General features: G+C 44.7%; 1 protein-coding gene across 3 annotated transcripts in view; it reads left to right on the top strand.

Moving 5' to 3' along the window:
• LOC125727174 (NACHT, LRR and PYD domains-containing protein 3-like) overlaps positions 1-19,820 on the top strand; it is a 46,042-nt gene extending 26,222 nt beyond the window's left edge. For 2 of the 3 annotated variants that reach the window (XM_049003884.1, XM_049003886.1), the window contains 5 exons: positions 8,122-8,295; positions 8,991-9,164; positions 16,555-16,728; positions 16,843-16,889; positions 18,509-19,817. In XM_049003884.1, coding sequence (XP_048859841.1) covers positions 8,122-8,295; positions 8,991-9,164; positions 16,555-16,728; positions 16,843-16,889; positions 18,509-19,026 — 1,087 coding nt within the window. In that variant the 3' untranslated portion in view covers positions 19,027-19,817. Of the gene's footprint in view, positions 1-8,121; positions 8,296-8,990; positions 9,165-16,554; positions 16,729-16,842; positions 16,890-18,508 lie in introns of all 3 variants that reach the window. The other variant, XM_049003885.1, reaches the window with a different exon arrangement.
• The last annotated feature ends 1,910 nt before the right edge of the window (positions 19,821-21,730 follow it).

Raw genomic sequence — 21,730 nt, 5'->3', positions numbered from 1 at the left:
TGATCACCAGGATTGTTGAAAAATCTGCAAACTCCAGGGACCAGGCAGTCTATACACAATAACAATTGTGATTGGAGGTTAGGGACCAGGCAGTCTATACACAATAACAATGGTGATTGGAGGTTAGGGACCATGCAGTCTATACACAATAACAATGGTGATTGGAGGTTAGGGACCAGGCATTTTCTACACAATAACCATGGTGATTGGAGGTTAGGATCCAGGCAGTCTATACACAATAACAATTGTGATTGGAGGTTAGGGACCAGGCAGTCTATACACAATAACAATGGTGATTGGAGGTTAGGAACCAGGCGGTCTATACACAATAAGAATGGTGATTGGAGGTTAGGGACCAGGCAATTTCTACGCAATAACCATGGTGATTGGAGGTTAGGAACCAGGTGGTCTATACACAATAAGAATGGTGATTGGAGGTTAGGGACCAGGCAATTTCTACACAATAACCATGGTGATTGGAGGTTAGGAACCAGGCGGTCTATACACAATAAGAATGGTGATTGGAGGTTAGGGACCAGGCAATTTCTACACAATAACCATGGTGATTGGAGGTTAGGAACCAGGCGGTCTATACACAATAAGAATGGTGATTGGAGGTTAGGGACCAGGCAGTCTATGCACAATTACAATGGTGATTGGAGGTTAGGAACCAGGCAGTCTATACACAATAAGAATGGTGATTGGAGGTTAGGGACCAGGCAGTCTATGCACAATTACAATGGTGATTGGAGGTTAGGAACCAGGCGGTCTATACACAATAAGAATGGTGATTGGAGGTTAGGGACCAGGCGGTCTATACACAATAACAATGGTGATTGGAGGTGAAGAACTACAAAGAGATCATCCCGCAAGACTAAGAAGAAGAATTTCAAAAGTGCTAAAGCTATAAGCACTTTGCTCAGACACTCCTAGGTAGGCCTGTCACGATAACAAATTTTGCTGAACGATTAATTGTCCCACGAATTATTGCGATAAACGATAATATTGCCGTTGTGAGACCATTTTCAACTGATGTAATAATAATGACATATTAATGCAAGTACACCCTTTCAACGATCAATGAACTTTAATTTCTAAAGAACATTTAACTGTGGCACTGGAAGACATTTTTAATTTCCAAAATAAATAAACAAAATGTCCTTCCCGGCTCGTCCGATCCTCGTGTGTGCCACGCCCCCTGATTATCCACGTGTGCTTCCCTGATCTTGCACAGCTGTGTCCGATTATTTTTGCCCAGTCTTGTCTATTTCAGTCCGTGTCTTGCTTTGGTTTTCATCCATCATTGAAGTTAGTTGATGTCAGTACCCGTGGTCTGTCCCGGTTTTTCCGATCCCCTATTAAATCCCAGTTTTCACCGTATTTCGCCTCCTTGCCTGCTTCCTGCCTGCTTGCCTGCCCGTGCGCTCACCCGCTTACCCCGCACTCCTGACACAAAACAACCAAAAACAATAAATAAAATTGACTCTCAGTCTCTGTTAACAAAAAATGCAGTTGAATAAAAACCAAACAGAACCAAAAACAATAAATAAAATGTATTATGAAGTCTCTGTAAACAAAATCGCCCTTAAAATATTAAACTTTAGTCTCAGACAGGGAAAACGGGCAAAACTGCCAGTTAGGAATTTTGTAAACAAAAAGTGCGAACTAACAACAAAACACTCCATATGAATAAAAGCAGGTGCCTCAACAGCCCGTATGCAAATCCGTAGCTAGTTTAGTCTGGAAATTTCCGAGCAAGAAATATAATTTATTGCATGTAATTGTAAGGAGCCGCCCACTGGCCCATGGTACCTTTCATCAGCATGTGTTGACCTCAGAGGTTACGTCGGCCCGTAACTGAGCGTGTGCGAACTCCAGAGGTGTGGTTTTGGTATCCACCAAACTTAACTTGGGCAGTCGAGTTTGGGATCTGAATAAAGGGGATTTAACCCAGAGGCTGCAAGAGAGTATTTACCACTTTGGTCCTAATCAGGATAGAAATCAAATCTGTAAAGTTTTTAATGAAGTTAGCAAATCAGACAGTCATAAAGTAATCAAAACAACATTTATTAAATATACTACAATGTACAATCATTGACATGTGGCCACATACTCGTAAATACATTTCCATTAGGACAAATACAATATTAAACAATCACATTCCTCAGCTGATAGTGCACAAAGTTCTGTGGAAAGTATCTGACTACAGATGGACTTTCACCCAGTTCTCTGCGGGAGCTCTGATTACAGAGTGACTCCCTGCCTTCTTCTGAGGCCCTTCCTTAAGTATCCAAACCAGGTGATGGCATGTCTCTGAAGACTGACCAATTTCGGTCAATGGTTAATTTAAGGGGAATTCCTGACCTTGATTCTCTGGTCCCCAGCCAATCAGATCACTTTATGGGGCGGTCATAATTCCCTTGTTCTACCATGTGAGAGGGTCTCTCATTGTGGTGGGTTTAGCCGAATGTTCTATATTTCTCTTAGGGAAAGTTATACTGCCTTAAATCTGTGAGTATGATACTCGTCGTCTCATATCCATGAAGATGAGACCAAACATGAGTGTAACGTCTATGTGTGGAGAGTTATCCTGTTTATAGTGTTTATATGTTTATATGTCATTGATCATAAGTTTGGGAAAGTCCTGCAAGCGGCATGTAATTTTCCACAGACCGGAAATGAGCGAGCCGCATTTCCATGAATACGGAAGCTGACGTGCAAAGAGTCCCCTGACATGAAAGTTCACGCCTCATTACTAGTGATGTGTCGTTCGCAAACAAGACGGCTCTTTGCGCCGACTCTTTAGTGAACGATGGGAGCCGGCTGCTGTTCAAGAGCCGTTTTATTAATGATTATAGAATTGTCCAGGTTTTTGAGCTGCCTAAACATTAAGGATGACAGTGGCCAGAACATGTTGTCTTCTGAAAAAGCCCGCTCACGAGACGGCGCCTTATTTTTAACAAGCTTAAATCAGGTCACGCTAATCAGCATCAGGTTAAACGAAGAGAGGGCGGGTTTTTTTAAAAAGAGCTGTTTAGAAGCGACTTAAACAAATGACCTGAGCCAAATGAGCTGGTTTGCTAAAAAGAGCCGATATTCCCATTTGGCAGAGAAAAACAAACAAGCATACAAAAGAAAATTATTGCAGCCGGAAAAATTATCAACCTCATTTTAATCGGCAATTAATTGATTTAATTGAAGGCCTACTCCTAGGTCAGACTGAAATATTGCAGCAGCACCAGCACCTTTGCCATCTGTTCGAGGGTTATGCTGTAATCAGCTGGAGTAGATTCATTTAGTGCCATGAATTCATTCGGTTTAAGTCAGGTCTGTGTAAGCCATAAGGACCAAGACTAAAATCAGTAATCATTTCATTTATTAGTAGTGCCTTAGGAGCCAGTGATCTTACATTCAAAAGTCCAAGTTTTAGCCTTGCATTACACCTATTATCTAATAATGAATTTGGTTTAATTATTATTAAATTACAGAACGATTTTGCCCAGAGGAACAGCGGTTCATGTTGTGATTGGCTGGTTGGAAGTTAGGCTGTGATTGGTCAATTGGTTGTCAGGCAACTGTGACAATCCAATAGCGAAACAGCTGGCGCTTTGTTTATAATAATAATAATAATGATACATCATGCTTAATGTATTATCATTATTATTATGCTTAAAAAATGGAGGTTACACACCACAATGGACAAGCTTTTAAAACTGATTAATAGTCAGGCAGAATTCATTTAAAAACTGTTAACGGAGGAGCCGCAGCAGGGGAACCCACAGGCGACCAACGTGGAGTCGGAGGCGGGAGTGAGGCAGGGTGACGAGGCTTCAGAGGGGGAACCGCCGGTGATGGCCAACCTGGAGTCCCAGGACCAGTAGGCGCCCCCGAGCCCTAGCCAAGTCGAACAAGGGCGGGCCAGGGGGCAGGGCAGGTGGGACCCCAGCCCTGCGTCTGTGTCCTCTCCCCTTACGGGACACAGACATGCGGGGTCTTGGCCGGGGTCGACCTCGCCGGGGCGAGGGCAGGGAAGTCACCAGAAGGATCCCGAGGGGTCCCATTCAAGCTCCTCCACCTCCAAGGAGGGAGGAGCGGTGGTCGGACTGTCCGGGACCTCCTTGGGGACTTGGGCAGGAGGGACAGAAGCTGGAGGGACTGGAGTGGGGTCAGGAACAAGTGTCACCGGCAGAGGGATTGCAGTCACAGGTAGAGACGGAGGGAGCGCCTCGGGCGTAGCTGCAGGCGGAGGTGGCAGAGGCGGAGGGAGAGCCTCGGGCGTAGCTGCAGGCAAAGGCGGCTTGGGCGTAGCTGCAGGTGGAGGCGGCAGAGGCAGAGGGAGAGCCTCAGGCGTAGCTGCAGGCGGAGGCGGCAGAGGTGGAGGGAGAGCCTCGGGCGTAGCTGCAGGCAAAGGCGGCTGCTCGGGCGCGAGAGCTGCAGGCAGAGGCGGCTGCTCGGGCTGCGCAGGAGCTGCAGGAGCCGGGGCTCTCAGTAATAGGAGAAGCCTCCTTAGGTCCTCCGCTATCCTCTCCAAGTCGCCCTGAGGAGAGGCGGGAGTGAATGCAGCGAAGTCACGCCGCAGCTGCTCTGCGAGCTGTTCCACCTCTGGAGAGTCCTGTGCGGCCAGTTCCTCCAGTAAAGCCCTTGGAGGGTAAAGAACTGATCCACGAACCTGATCAGACGTAGCTGTCGCAGGCGGCGGGACTGGCAGAACCCGCGCAGTCAAGACGGGCGTGGCCCCTTTAAGAGTCCGGGGTACCCACGGGATGGAGTCTCCCCAAAATTGATAATATGGACATTAATTCAGTCTTTTAATGCAGAATAGTAGAGGACAAAGAAGTGCTAATGGACCACAAAGATCAGATAAGGGCCACAGAGGAATGTGGAAAAGGGGGGGTTGTTAAACAAAGAAATAAGGAACCTCTGATAGTTAGGAGCCACACTAAGATACCTGGTTACATTATTTAATTCTCAAGATTCCTCTGCGATAATCATGAGAGCATGTATGCAGGGGTAGCTAAACACTAAGACTGTCTAAGGACTCACACAAACAAAACCTATCTGGGTATCGAGACTAGTAGTCATGAGTAAATCAATATATAGGGAATACAAAGGCTGAACCTTTAATAGAAACTTTCTTTAGGGTGTTGGGTGAATCTGTGGTATGTAAGGCAGGATGTATGGGGAGGGGGTTGCGTGCCAAGTTGAGGGGCCCCTATCCTTGAGATCCACTCTGCTGTCCGTAGGTCCCTAAATCTTTGGGCCATAAAAGATGGAATGCTGGCCTCCCTTGTTATCTGTGTGTGTGTATGTGTGAGTATGTGTGAGTGTGTGTGTGTGTGTGTGTGATACTACACCTTATTTGACTTTAGTGATCTTGGAAGATTCATTGTTCACGTGGACAAACTGATAATGATCAGTTAAATAGGAGCCAAACCAAGAGAGGGCTGTCTCCTTAATGCCAACCACAGATTCTAGCCGGTCCAAGAGGATATTATGGTCCACAGTATCGAATGCTGCAGTTAAGTCTAGTAATACCAACACAGATATACAGCCACTGTCAGAAGCCATAAGAAAATCATTCACTACTTTGACTGAAGCTGTTTCTGTGCTGCGGTTTGGTCTAAAGCCAGACTGATATAATTCATTCGCATTATTTCTCTGTAGGAAAGAAGACAGCTGGTGAGCAACAGCTTTTCCAGGATCTTTGAAATGAATGGAGATTAACCTATAATTTCCTAAATCACTAGGTTCAAGATTTGGTTTCTTTAGTTCAGGTCTAATAACAGCTAGTTAAAAGGTTTTGGATCATATCCAAGCCTAAGAGACGAGTCTAACACATTTAACAGGGTGGTGCTAATCAGTGGTCGAATCTCCTTCAGGAATTTTGTAGGAATTTGGTCTACGAGGCTAGTAGAGGATTTTCAGGAGGAAACTAAGCTCAAAAGTTCTGATTGTTTCATAAGAAGGAAAGATTCAAAGGTGTCATTATCAGTAGGCATAGGACTAGCAGGAGGCTGGCAGCTGTATGTAGCTACAGACGTGCACTGGATGGTCTGTCTAATCTTTATTTTACCATTACAAATGTAATAAAGTCATCACTCATAAAAGCTTGTGAGACTTGTGAGTTTAATGTTGAAGAATTCTGTGTTAACCTAGACAGAGATTCAAACAGGAATTTAGGATTATTTTTGTTCTCTTCCATGAGTCTGGAGAGGTACACAGACCTCGCAGTCTGTACTTAGAGAGGCTCCTTCCAGGTAGATCTGAAAACTTCTAGTTTAGTTAAGCCCCATTTGCGCTCTAGCTTGTGTGAAGCCTGTTTAAGTTACGCGTATGATCAGAGCACCAGGGGACAGGTTTCTTATCTCTATGCTTTATCTTCTTAAGCGGAGATACAAGATCTAGGTGCTGTGAAGCGATTTCTCCATGTGCACAGTTACCCGTTCAAGTTCATTTTCACACAGGGCTTCAGATGTAAGGGTGAAGGACTGTGGAAGTTGGTTGAGAAACACTGTTGTAGTTAATGAGGCAATGGAACGTCTGATACTGTACTTTGGACCTGAAGCAGTAGGTGTCTAAGTAGGTGTTGGGGTGTAATGTCGGTTCCTTCACTATGAAACTTGCCAAAGGGGGGGGTGACCTATAATATATTTTGCCGAGCTCAGGGGTAGGAACGGACAACGGACAAGCTTTTAAAGCTAATTAATAGTCAGGCTGAGTTCATTTAAAAACTGTTAATGGTTTTTTATATTTTAACTCGGGCTGGGATTCATAGCTGGATTATCAAGGCTGTCTGCAATTTTCTTACTTTGTACAGAAATTAACATTCGTAAGTGCTTGTCTTGTTCGTCCCTCCACATAAGTTATGGGGTCTGCTGTTATATGCTGGCTGGCGAAAAATAATACCTGCTTTTGTTTCTAGTAGAATAGATTGTCTGTTTCACATCTACTACGAATTTTAATCTATGATTTAATCTATGATAATCTATGATTTTAAAGGTCATTTGCTAATTTTAAATATTTACAGGGTTTAGCTCTGTCCTGCCTCAGTAACATGACTGTAAGGTATGTCCCAGGCAGATCAGTCAGATCATCCGGTAGTAATTTACTGATTATTCCTAAAACCCGGCTGGGGAGGGAGGGGGCAGCTTTTAGTCACTATGGGCCCAAACTCTGGAACTCTCTCCCAGAAAACCGGAGAGCTACTGAATGTCTCAGTACTTTCTAAACTAGGCAAAAAATGGGAAGCTCAGAATTCCCATCAGAAAGCTGCACTTGAATGACTGACATTCTGGCTGCTGACTCAGAGATAGAAGTTGGTGATGTGACAATACTGAACTTACAAGAATGGCGAATGCATGGTTACTGCAAGGGACAATGCTTGTGAAATTCTGTGCAATGTTTCTTTTTAACTGCCTCAGAATCTTAGGTTAGAAAGCTGAACTGAAAGCAAATCATGAATCCTTCTGTTATCTTGCTTTGTATGTAGCCTAAGCGAGTTTCTCCAGCAAAGACGATAATCGCCGGTTAGTCACTGTCAGATATCGACACCGGGATACTTGTCTGATTACGCTCATTACCGATAATATCGTCATATCACCCAGACGTAATTGGTGATTTGACATGTTCCCAGGTATAACAATACAGGGAGAAAAAGGATTTTACTCATGGGATCAGGAATCCAAGTGCCAGTTGCTGCTGCATTAGCTGCTGGGAATGTTCACATCTCCTCCTTTCAGTGATATGTCTCGAGTGTAGGGACACCTGGCAGAAAAATGGCTAAGGACTGCACTGGAAGCACTGGTCTGACTGTTATGGGAGGGTTCACGTCTTGTTGTTGTGTTCCTATATATTCCTGTATATTCTGTGATTTTTGGCTGTAGCTTGTACTTAATGTTTTTACCTCTAGTTTTGAGCAAAGATGCACTGACTCACAATTAGTGATCATATGACTGCAGCAGATTGTCAGGACGCACAGAACACTCTGCAGACTATAATTCATTTTGAAGTGTAAGCTGTGCTGCTAATTACATTGAAAATAAATGCTTATTGTAATGCTTTGTATTTTACTAATGTGTAGGATGTGTATATGTCTGTGTCTTAAAGTGTTTTCTGTTTCAGGCTGAACAGCTGTGATCTCATAGATAAACACTGTGAAGTGCTGTCTTCAGCTCTAAGATCAAACTCTTCCCCCCTGAGAGAGCTGGACCTGAGTGATAATAACCTGAAAGATTCAGGAATGAAGCTGCTCTCTGCTGCACTGGAAGATTTACACTGTAAACTGGAGATATTGAGGTCAGTATTACTGGGTATTCTACACTCTAAACTGGAGATACTGAGGCCAGTACTGCTGGGTATTCCACACTGTAAACTAGAGATACTGAGGTCAGTACTACTAGATATTCCACACTGTAAACTGGGGATACTGAGGCCAGTATTACTGGATATTCTACACTGTAAACTGGGGATACTGAGGTCAGTATTGTGTGGTGGCTGCTCTCTGCTGTACTGTAGGATCTCAGCTGTAAACTGGAGAAGCTGCAGTGAGTACAGAATATGCATTTTGCACAAAAGTAACTGGACAGCAAGAAAACCCACAATGCCTTTCAGCAGTTACATAATAAACAAACACAAACCGCTTCTGTTTTCTTCTCCTACTTCCTTATATCCCACAATCTTATCAGCCCTCGATCCATGCTAGAAATAATTAAGCAGTGAAGCAGGAAACATCCATTCAACCATATAATCCATGCAAAACATTTGTGTTGGTTAGCAAAGTTAACGGCACTGTTACAGATAAACATGTTGACTTTAACGTGTTATGGACAAAAAAATAATGGACACCAAACAGAATCGGAATGATTGTTAAAATGATTTTTAATAATTTAATTGTTTTCTGAAAATCCATTATGTCATGGTCCCTATTCTCCTCATTTGAATACAGTGCTGCAGTGTAAAAAGTGGATTTAAAAGTGTTTAATCTTTTTAAGGGTGGGCCGGTGTGAACTCACAGAGAAATGCTGTGAGGCACTGGCTTCAGCTCTCAGATCAAACTCCTCACCCCTGAGAGAGCTGGACCTGAGTAACAATGACCTGCAGGACTCAGGAGTGAAGCTGCTCTCTGTTGGACTGGAGGACTTACACTGTAAACTGGAGATACTGAGGTCAGTCTGACTGGGTATTTCAAACTGTAAACTGGAGATACTGAGGTCAGTCTGACTGGGTATTCCACATTGTAAACTGGAGTTACTGAGGTCAGTCTTACTGGGTATTCCACACTGTAAACTGTGGGTAGTGAGGTGAGTATTACTGGGTATTTCACACTGTACGCTGGAGATAAAAAGGCGGAACATAGCTAGTGATTTCAAAATAAAGCAGGAGTATCAAAGTCTGCAGGTTGACTTAAAAAATAACATTAGACTCGCTACAGTAAGTGGAATGTCGAAAGGAAGATTGCATTGGAGGTTAAGGATGACATTAAAACTTTCTACCAATATTTTAACTCCAAAAGAGCTCTAAAAGCTGAAATCACTCATCTGCAGGATAGTAAGAGCCTTATAATTGAAAATGAAAATTTATATAGTAAATGAGTTTAATGATTATTTTACACGGGTGTTCACAGTAGAGGACATGCTTAACTTACCACCATTTAGTTCAAATACAGTGTCGTATATAAACAATATACAGTCCCTCCACAATTATTGGCCCCCTTGTAAAGATTTGTAAAAAGGGTTAGAAAAAAATCCACCTTTTGGTGAAGCAGCTTCATCTCACACTGAAAAAAAATTGAAAAATCCAACCTTTCATTGAAATAAATTTATTCAAAGAAAAACAAATCCTTCATCAAGAAATAATTATTTTCAACAAAAACACATGCCACGATTATTGGCAGCCCTGCTTTTAATATTCTGTTCAGCCTCCCTTTGCCAGTATGACAGCACTGAGTCTCCTATGACATTTTATAAGGTTGGAGAATACAGAGCAGGGCATCTGAGACCATTCCTCTTTACAGAATCTCTCCAGATCACCCAGGGTCCTCAGCCCTCTCTTGTACACTCTCCTCTTCAGCTCAGCCCACAGGTTTTCAGTGGGGTTCAGGTCAGGGGACTGAGATGGCCATGGCAGAAGCTTGATTCTGCGGTCAGCTGACCATTTTAATGTTTATTTGGACATGTGCTTAGGATCACCGTCCTGCTGGAAGATCCAACGAAGGCCCAGTTTTTGTTTCCTGGCAGCAGCAGCCAAATTTTGATATAAAATGTCCTGGTATTTCATGGACCCCATAGTACCATGTACCCTAACGAGGTTTCCAGGGTTTTTGGAGGAACAGCTCCACAACATCACAGAACCTCCACCATATTTTACAGTTGGGATAAGGTTAATTTCATTCTAACCATCCTTCTTTTTACACCAAACCACCCTTGAATGTTTATTGCCAAAAAGCATTTTTGTTTCATCAGATAGTTGAATTTGATTCCAGTCAAAGTTGTATAATGTTTTGAAAACTCCTGGCACTAACATTTTAAGTAACTGACAGAAAAAGCTTCTTTCTGTCATACCTTTCAAAACGTCCATACCTCAATCCCCTCATAAGTATGTCTGCTAGGTGGAGTCGAAGGTGCAGCATAATCATGTTATAATGGACTCGCTTATAACGGAATATCGTCTATAACAAACGAGGACTGCCGGTTGTGCACCTTTAATTACATACAGAAAAAGCATCGGATATAGCGGACTCGCATATAATGGAGTGTGTGTGAGAGTGTCTGTGACAGTGTTCGTGTGTGTGAGAGTGTCTGTGACAGGGTACGCGTGTGTGAGAGTGTCTGTGGCAGGGTACGCGTGTGTGAGAGTGTCTGTGACAGGGTACGCGTGTGTGAGAGTGTCTGTGGCAGGGTACGTGTGTGTGAGAGTGTCTGCGACAGGGTACGCGTGTGTGAGAGTGTCTGTGACAGGGTACGCGTGTGTGAGAGTGTCTGTGGCAGGGTACGCGTGTGTGAAAGTGTCTGTGGCAGGGTACGTGTGTGTGAGAGTGTCTGCGACAGGGTACGTGTGTGTGAGAGTGTCTGTGACAGGGTACGCGTGTGTGAGAGTGTCTGCGGCAGGGTACGCGTGTGTGAGAGTGTCTGTGGCAGGGTACGCGTGTGTGAGAGTGTCTGTGACAGGGTACGTGTGTGTAAGAGTGTCTGCCGCAGGGTACGCGTGTGTGAGAGTGTCTGTGACATGGTTCGCATCTGTGAGAGTGTCTGCGACAGGGTACGCGTATGTGAGAGTGTGTGACAGGGTACGTGTGTGTGAGAGTGTCTGTGACAGGGTACGCGTGTGTGAGATTGTCTGCCGCAGGGTACGTGTGTGTGAGAGTGTCTGCCACAGGGTACGTGTGTGTGAGAGTGTCCCAGAAGTGTTCTATTGGATTTAGGTCAGGCGAGCGTGCGGGGCAGTCAACGCTATCAATTCCTTCATCCTCCAGGAACTGCCTACATGCTCTTGCCACATGAGGCCGGGCATTGTCGTGCACCAGGAGGAACCCAGGACTCACTGCACCAGCATAGGGTCTGACAATGGGTTCAAGAATTTCATCCTGATATCTAATGGCAGTCAAGGTGCCGTTGTCTAGTCTGTAGAAGACTGTGCGTCCCTCCATGGATATGCCTCCCCAGACAATCACTGACCCACCACCAAACCGGTCATGCTGAACAATGCTGCAGGCAGCATAACGTTCTCCATGGCTTCTCCAGACCCTTTCATGTCTGTCACATGTGCTCATGGTGAACCTGCTCTCATCTGTGAAAAGCACAGGGTGCCAGTGGCCGACCTGCAAATTCTGGTATTCTATGGCAAATGCCAATCGAGCTCCATGGTGCTGGGCAATGAGCACAGGGCCCACTAGAGGTCATTGGGTCCTCAGGGCACCCTTATGATGTCTGTTTCTGATTGTTTGCTGAGAGACATTCACACCAGTGGCCTGATGGAGGTCATTTTGTAGGGCTCCAGCAGTGTTCATCCTCTTCCTCCTTGCACAAAGGAGCAGATACCGGTCCTGCTGATGGGTTAAGGACCTTCTACGGCCCTGTCCAGTTCTCCTTGAATAACTGCCTGTCTCCTGGAATCTCCTCCATGCCCTTGAGATTGTGCTGGGAGACACAGCAAACCTTCTGGCAATGGCACGTATTGATGCGCCATCCTGGAGGAGTTGGACTACCTGTGCAACCTCTGTAGGGTCCAGGTATCGCCTCATGCTACCAGTAGTGACACTGACCGTCACCAAATGCAAAACTAGTGAAAAAACTGTCAGAAAAGATGAGGAGGGAAAAATGCCAGTGGCCTCCACCTGTTAAACCATTCCTGGTTTGGGGGTCGTCTCATTGTTGCCCCTCTAGTTCACCTGTTGATAATTTCATTAACACTAAAGCGGCTGAAACTGATTAACAACCCCCTCCGCTACTTAACTGACCTGATCAATATCCCAGAATTTTAATAGACTTGATGCTATACTCTGATTAAAAAGTGTTCCTTCAATTTTTTTGAGCAGTGTATATTAATACATAGATATGAATGTCCATACATTCACGGACACACTTTCATACATATCTGTAATGACTGAAACATACAATACATGAATCAAACAGTAATAATAATAATTAATAAAAATAACAGCAAAAAAGTAGGGGGGCGATGGGCATTGAGATAGCTTTTATTCACAAAATAGTTTGCTGCAAACATACATCCATCCATCCATTTTCCAAACCGCTTATCCTACTGGGTCGCTGGGGGTCCGGAGCCTATCCCGGAAGCAATAGGCAAAAGGTAGGGAACAACCCAGGATGGGGGGCCAACCCATCGCAGGGCACATTCACATACCAGTCGGGCAATTTAGCAACTCCAATTAGCCTCAGCATGTTTTTGGACTGTGGGGGAAACCGGAGTACCTGGAGAAAATCCCACGACGACATGGGGAGAACATGCAAACTCCACACACATGTGACCCAGGCGGAGACTTGAACCCGGGTCCCAGAGGTGTGAGGCAATAGTGCTAACCACTGCACCACCTTGCCACTCCCAGCAAACATATAAACAACCAGAATTCTAGAAAAGTTCTTTATATTTGAATGAAATAACAAATTAAGCACTTTCAAATCACATGAGCCTATATTTTATTCACAACAGAACATAGATAATATTACAAATGTTCAAAGGCCGAAGACCTGTATTGGATGCCCGTGGTCTTCGGGCCCTCAGACGACTCTGCATCACTCATCGGCATGATTGTGTCAATGACATTACTAAATGGGCCCAGGAATACTTCCAGAAAGCACAGTCGGTAAACACAATCCGCCGTGCCATCTGCAGATGCCAGCTAAAGCTCTATCATGCAAAAAGGAAGCCATATCTGAACATGGTCCAGAAGCGCCGTCGTGTCCTGTGGGCCAAGACTCATTTGAAATGGACTGTTTCAAAGTGGGAAAGTGTTCTATGGTCAGACGAGTCCAAATCCGACATTCTTGTTGGTAATGAAGGGCGCCGTGTCCTCCGGGCTAAAGAGGAGGGAGACCTTCCAGCGTGTTATCAGCGTTCAGTTCAAAAGCCAGCATCTCTGATGGTATGGGGGTGCATAAGTGCATACGGTATGGGCAGCTTGCATGTTTTGGAAGGAACTATGAATGCTGAAAGGTATATAAAGGTTTTAGAATAACACATGCTCCCCTCCAGAGGACGTCTGTTTCAGGGAAGGCCTTGTGTATTTCAGCAGGACAATGCAAAACCACATACTGCAGCTATTACAACCACATGGCTTCGTCGGAGAAGAGCCCGGGTGCTGAATTGGCCTGTCTGCAGTCCAGATCTTTCACCTATAGAGAACATACAGTAATTACCTGTGACACCCATGGTGCACTGTGAGCAGGTATACAGGCCAACAGAGCATGCAGATAATTACCTGTGACACCCATGGTGCACTGTGAGCAGGTATACAGGCCCACAGAACATGCAGATAATTATCTGTGACACCCATGGTGCACTGTGAGCAGGTATACAGGCCCACAGAGCAGGGGCGCCGCTAAGGGGGGGAAAGTTGGGACAATTCTAAGGGCCCACGCCCTTTAGGGGCCCCCAGAGATCTGAATGGGTGTGGTAGGGGGGCCCAACCTCATATTTTGTCATAGGGCCCAAAATTGCTAGCGGCGCCCCTGCCACAGAGCATGCAGATAATTATCTGTGACACCCACTGTACACTGTGAGCAGGTATACAGGCCAACAGAGCATGCAGATAATTATCTGTGACACCCATGGTGCACTGTGAGCAGGTATACAGGCCAACAGAGCATGCAGATAATTATCTGTGACACCCCTTGTACACTGTGAGCAGGTATCAGTACTGACTACTTTTTATATTGAGTCACATGTTTTATGTGAATTACTTTGTACTGAACTGAAGGCCAGTATTTGTCACTGTGAATATGTTGTTGCAGACGTCCATCCAGAAATCAGAGCTGGGGGAAAAGATAAGGTCCTTATTCCAATTAATTTTTGGTACAAATATTAATGTGTCTGTCGCAGATGGAGGATTATATATTCTAGAGGTTTCTTTTTATTTTTAAGTTGCAGAATGTTGTCTCATCTGAGGAGGATTCAGTGTATTATGTGTGAGGTTCATTTTGGTTTTGATGCTGGATTCAGTTAGTGAATATTAGAAAAATTGCTTATTCTCAACTCGTATTTATGGATTAAGTCTTCGAATGTCATGAAATGACTGTTACTGAAAAGGAGGTGGAGATGTGTAATCCCTTTCTGTCCCTGTGAGTGATAGTGAATAGTGATATTGTGAAGTAGGAAGTCCAGATCATTCCAGATTGGCGTGTATTTACAGGGTCTGAGAGTACAGTTAGTGATTTTACTGGCTTTACACTGGGCTGTCAGTGCTGTGGAAATGGCAGCACTGTGTTGTTAAAGCAGTTTTGTTTCTTTAATGAAATTTTGAGTAAGTCTGCATGTCTGAGATTTTTACAGTACAGCTGCTCCTGCTGTAACCATGAGCTGCTGTTACTGCTGTAGTGTGACCATTTAGTTAAGTCTTGCAGTTGATTTGCTAAGTAATAATTAAGAAAAATGAGCTTGTAATCCAACTTGAGATTTACTTTTCTGTAATGTTTGATTTTGAGTTTTTGTTTTTCCAGCAAAAATGTGACATTAATGAGTTTGAAAGAATTTTTCTGAATTTATTCTGGACGAGTAATTTTATTTTTATTGATTTAAGTGGGAGACTCATCTATTGTTTTGAATAAGGGGGCATAGTTGAGGGTAACCAAGTCAGACAGCCTGTGGGAGATTTCCAGTGTGAAATGGACCATCCTGATCAGCTGAATCCCAGGCATCGTCAGACAGTGAGAATATTATGTGTTTTTTTCCAGTTTATTGTGTAGTTTGATAGATTTGAAAAGGTATTAATAAAATTAAAATTTCATATTTTGAGGGTTTCATAAAAACAGCAAGATATCATCTGCATAGAGATTAATTTTGTGTTGTTATTAGTATGAATTCCATTTATTTCACTGTTCTGTCGTATTGCTGCCACAATTGTTTCTATGAAGATGGCAAACAGTGAAGGAGAGAGTGGGCATGCAGGCCGTCTTCCCCGTCGGAGTGTGAATGCAGGTGATGTGATCCCATCTGTGACACTGTAGCTTTGGCTGAGGTGTACAGTATTTTAACCCAGTGGGTGAACGACTCTCCGAAGCCAAATCTATGCAATGTATTAAAGAGGAATGTCCAACTGACTGTCAGATGCCGTTTCTGCATCTAATGATGTAATCATGGTTTTAGTATGGGTATGCTGAGCAGTACTGACTAAATTAAATAATCTATGGATGTTGTCCGAGGCATGTCTTGTCTTGAAAATCATTACAAAAGCTCTCGCCACTCAGTTACAGACAGTCATTCCTACTATAATCCATCCTGATCAGACAGATTTCATCAAGTTATTCATTAATGAGAGTGGCGGGTAACTGGAGGGTTGTGTTGGGTCTTTATCAGGTTTCAATAACACTGTAATGGCCTATACATTTCTGCAGGGTAACCATCCGGTCTGGCGATTGGTTGTTAGGCATTTGGTTGAGGACCTTATGGAGTTCTTTTGATGTTAATGGTGCATCAAGCAGAGGTAGAGATTTCAGGTCCAGGGAGTACAAATCCAGACCAAGATTTTGTTTCAACAAACCAGTTGAGTCTCTGTGACTGTGACTCTTTATATTCATCTGGTTGGTTGAAACAAAATCTTGGTCTGGATTTGTACTCTCTGGACCTGAAATCTCCACCTCTGGCATCAAGGGCATTTGCTGTTTCATTGGTTAATATGGGTAAGTCTAGATTATTTTTAAATGATTCTATATCAACTGGATCTGGTTCTGAGAAGTATAGGTTCTTATAAAATGTTCAAAAGATGTTAATTTTGCGTGATTATTGAAATATTTATTAGAGGAGTCACTTTTGCTTAAAAGTAATGCTTGTAATGGTCAGGTGATCTTATTTATTGTAGATTTTTTTCCCATCTTTCTGCAGACTGTCAGGCTGTAGAGTCACAGAAGAAGGCTGTTCTTCCCTGGCTTCAGCTCTGAGGTCAAACCCCTCACACCTGAGAGAGCTGGATCTGAGCTACAATCACCCAGGAGACTCAGGAGTGAAGCTGCTCTCTGCTGTACTGGAGGATCCCAGCTGTAAACTGGAGAAGCTGAAGTGAGTACAGAGTGTGTGTCTGACACGCTACAGATACTTATGCATGTATGTGAAGAAGAGGCACCAATAAATAAATGGATACAGCAGTACTATGTCATTCTGCTTCTCCTATAGTGTGGATCACGGTGGAGAGTGCAGGACCAGACCAGGCTTACAGAAATGTAAGTGTCTTTGCATGTTTTTATTAATAATACCATGAATACTACTGTATGTTTTGGTTGTATTCACACAATTGTTGTGATGAGTGGCTTTTTGCACTGTGTGTAGATGGATTTCCATGTTTGTGTTTAGGTGAGTTTCATGTCATTTTAGACAAAAATCCAAACGCGAAACTTAAAATCAAAATCATCACCAAAACACTATCAATTAATTTAATCGGTTTTTAAAATATTTTTTGCAAATGCTTTATTTGCAAAGCTGCTTGTATTATCTTCGTGTTTGTGTGGGAGTGTAGGATGGTTAAATATATTCTGAATTAGTTATACATATTTAATTTCACAAAAAAAGAATCCTTTGCATTTGTTCTTTTTGCGGATGCCGTGAGTGTATGTGTTTTCTGTGAGAGATTCGTTAGTATTGTCCTAAGGAGGCACCTGTAGGCAGAGAGACCGGACTCTCTCCTCAAGTGCAAAATGTGAATTTGCATTTTTACAGGGTGGTTCTGGAACATTCCTTAAAATTCATGAGAGAATATTACTGATTGGTCACTGAATCCCTTAAACCAGGGGAGCCCAAATCCAGTCCTGCACATTTTTGCGTTTCCCCTCATTTAACACACCTGATTCATCTCCTTGTGCTAATAACCACACAGCTCTTGAGCTGAATTATTTATGGTGGAACAGGGAAAGAACTTTGCTACACAGGGCACCGGCCCCCCAGGACTGGATTTGGACACCCCTGCTTTAGGTAGAAGAAACAGGCAGCACAAGTCGATGTTAACTGGCCAATGAGGTAGTACCCCTCTCATAAATATTAATCAGCCAGCCAATCGTGTAGGGCTTCACTCATGAATTAAAAAGTTCTGCTGATCCACGGTGCTAAAAGAAATTAGCGCCCAGGACACACTGGATGTGCGGCGGAAAATATCAAATTTCATTTCGGCGCCCATGTTAACAGATTAGAGCGGCCGCGTGCGTGCGCGAGATGCGGGGCTCACGCCTCGCGGCAGCGGCGCAGCATCTACAGTCACGCGCGCGGTAAGCGGTTCTCTATGGAAGCGTATTGCATTCATCTGGGGGAAATTAATTCTGTTTTTCCGAATTAATGAGATAATAATCCCGTTTTTCAGAGCAATATTTTTCTGAATTAATGAAAACCTTCCTGTTTTTTATGATGCGCGCACGATCTGTGCCGGAATTATCGTTTATATCAGAATCCAGATCCAAATGTTTATTAAATATCACTTTAAACGTGTAATAATATTACTTAAATATTCTGTTATTGATGGCCATTTTCGAGCCGGATGCGCCGGAATTAGCGGTTTGAAGGAAAGACACTGACTTTAGTATTGATCTCTGGTGCCGTTTTGTGGTAAATATGCTTGTGATGAATATGTCTGATGAATGTCGCTGCTTTGTCATTTTTTAATTAAATTAATTAAGCTGTTAGTTTAGCTCGTGCCCATTTTGGCGGCTCTTCCCGCCGCCGTCGCGCGCCCACTTTATGTTTCATAAACTTCAGTTCCCGCTTCGTTAGGGGAAGCTGTGCTGTTTTTATATCGTACAGAAACATAAAGTACAGGCGGCCTGATGGGATTAATAATTCTTCCTCCTGCCTACAGACTCCTGCCAGCTGACGCTGGACCCCAACACAGCAAACAGACGCCTGTCTCTGTCAGGGGGGAACAGGAAGGTGACAGGGGGGGCAGAGCAGCCATATCCTGATCATCCAGAGAGATTTGACAGCTGCCCCCAAGTTCTGTGCAGAGAGAGTCCGACTGGCCGCTGTTACTGGGAGGCTGAGTGGGATGGAGATGCTGCCTGCATAGGAGTGACTTATAAAGGGATCAGGAGGAAAGGAGGGAGTTATGACTGTGGGCTTGGATACAATGACAAGTCATGGAGTCTGCGCTGTAATACTATCAGTTACTCTGTCTGGCACAATAATAAACAGACTCTCATACCCATAGAGCCCTCAGGCTCCCGCAGAGTAGGGGTGTTTCTGGACTGGGGGGCTGGTGCTCTGTCCTTCTACAGAGTCTCCTCTGATGGACTGACCCCCCTGCACAGATTCACCTCCTCATTCACTGAGTCCCTCTATCCAGGGTTTCGGGTTTTTAACTCCTCAGTGTCACTGTGACGTGTTGCTGGTTCTCCTGCAAAAAGGTAAAATCTCTGCTTTTTAACCTTTATAATCCTTTTTACTCTGAAATGTACAGAACTGTGCAAAAGTCTTAGGCAGGCAAAGAAAATGATGTTTAGATTATCCTCCTGTTGGTGTAAAACTATGATATGATGCCTGTCAAAGTGTGTCAGCTTCGCCATTTCAGAACCTCTGCTAAAATCATCCCAGTATTTGCAGTGACCGTCCAGTGCAGCCATGTATTTTTTGACTTGACCACTAACACACCTCATACAGCTAGTCAGTCTCTCACTGACTTTTTAAACTGATATATTTAATTATTTAATTGAGCTGTTGGTGAAATTTAACAAGATCATGGAACGACTGAGGTGCCCCTGAGGAGAAGTTTGGGAACTGAAGCGGTGTTCATCTAGCCATCCAACTAGATATCAGTAACTTTTTAGGAAACAGAAGAAATTATTACTAGTTTTTATTGTGTTACTCTTAATTTGTTCTAATGTTAAATTGTGTATTTTGTTCTAAGCCAAAGTACACTTGCAACCCAGATAAACAGCTTTAAACATTTCTTTGGACTGCCTAAGACTTTTGTGTTTGACAAAAAATAAATGACTGTCTTCAGTGAGCTGAATAACATGAAAAATATAGTTTTTTATACGTTTTCTCTCTGACTAAAATGTAATTAAATGTAATCCTGATTCGGGGGGGCTATCCCCTTCTCTTGTATATGTACATTTTATATATTTATGTCCATTTACTGTATTCCCTCCCTCTACAATGACAATAAAGGCTTTCTGTTCTGTCCTATTAATGTCCTGCTTCAGCGTCACCCAAAGCACAACTGAGTAACATAATGAAACCACAGTCTGCTGGATTAAGTTAAATTCACTGTATTACTGCAGCTGAACAAAGCTGACACAATGACTGTCAATCAGTGTATAAAATAATCATCTAACTAGAGACATAACAGACTGAAAAAACCTGGAAAATATAATTATGTCCTGGTTCAGTGAATTAAAGTAAATAAAATTATTATTAATATATTTAAATAAATAAAGAAATTTGATTTGTTAAATAATTAACACCCTTGCCACCCCACCCAACTGTAAAAGGTCTGATTACTCCCCCGTAGGATAGAAGGGGCAGGTGCCCAGGCAACCTTGCCACCCCCACCCCACTGTGAAAGGTCTGGTTATGCCCCCGTCAGACAACGGGCAGGTGCCCAGGATCCCTTACCCCCCCCCCACCACAATGTAAAAGAACTGGGTACTCCCCGTCAGACAAAAAAGGCATGTGCCCAGGCACCCTTGCCACCCCCACCTCACTGTAATAGGTCTGCTTACTCCCCCGTAGGACAGAAGGGGCAGGTGCCCAGGCACCCTTGCCAGCCCCACCCACCTGTAAAAGGTCTGGTTAAAGCCCCGTCAGACAAGACGGGCAGTTTCCCAGGCAACCTTGCCACCCCCTCCCCACTGAATAAGGTCTGGTTTTCCCCCATCGTGCAAAAGGCGCAGCTAATCAGACACCCTTGCCACCCCCACCCCACTGTAAAAGGTCTGGTTATGCCCCCGTCAGACACAACGGGCAGGTGCCCAGGCACCCTTGCCACCCCCACCCCACTGTAAAACGTCTGATTACTCCCACATCGGACAGAACGGGCAGGTACCCAGGCAACCTTGCCACCCCCACCCCACTGTAAATGGTCCGATTACTGCCCGTCGGACAGAACGGGCAGGTTCTCAGGCAGCCTTGCCACCCCCACCCCACTGTAAAAGGTCTGGTTGCTCCCCCGTCGGACAGAATGGGCAGGTGCCCAGGCAGCCTTGCCACCCCCATCCACTGTAAATGGTCTGGTTGCTCCCCCGTCGGACAGAACGGGCAGGTGCCCAGGCAGCCTTGCCACCCCCACCCCACTGTAAAACGTCTGATTACTCCCACATCGGACAGAACGGGCAGGTACCCAGGAAACCTTGCCACCCCCACCCCACTGTAAAAGGTCTGATTATTCCACCGTCGGAAAGAACAGGCAGGTGCCCAGGCAGCCTTGCCACCCCCACCCCACTGTGAAAGGTCTTTTTGCTTCCCCGTCGTATATAACAGGCAGGTGCCCAGGCAGCCTTGCCACCCCCACCCACTGTAATAGGTCTGGTTATGCCCCCGTCATACAGAAAGGCCAGGTGCCCAGGCAGCCTTGCCACCCCCACCCACTGTAAATGGTCTGGTTGCTCCCCCGTCGGACAGAACGGGCAGGTGCCCAGGCAGCCTTGCCACCCCCACCCCACTGTAAATGGTCCGATTACTCCCCGTCGGACAGAACGGGCAGGTTCTCAGGCAGCCTTGCCACCCCCACCCCACTGTAATAGGTCTGGTTGCTCCCCCGTCGGACAGAACGGGCAGGTGCCCAGGCAACTTTGCCACACCCACCCCACTGTAAAAGGTCTGGTTGCACCCCCGTCGGACAGAACGGGCAGGTGCCCAGGCAGCCTTGCCACCCCCACCCCACATTAAAAGGTTTGCTTACTCCCCTGTTGGACAGAACGGGCAGGTACCCAGGCAACCTTGCCACCCCCACCCCACTGTAAATGGTCCGATTACTGCCCGTCGGACAGAACGGGCAGGTTCTCAGGCAGCCTTGCCACCCCCATCCACTGTAAATGGTCTGGTTGCTCCCCCGTCGGACAGAACGGGCAGGTGCCCAGGCAGC

This window comes from Brienomyrus brachyistius, unplaced genomic scaffold (assembly GCF_023856365.1).
Source record: "Brienomyrus brachyistius isolate T26 unplaced genomic scaffold, BBRACH_0.4 scaffold90, whole genome shotgun sequence".
NCBI lineage: Eukaryota > Metazoa > Chordata > Actinopteri > Osteoglossiformes > Mormyridae > Brienomyrus > Brienomyrus brachyistius.
Note: the sequence above shows the minus strand (reverse complement) of the source record. Positions and strands in the feature narration are given on the sequence as shown.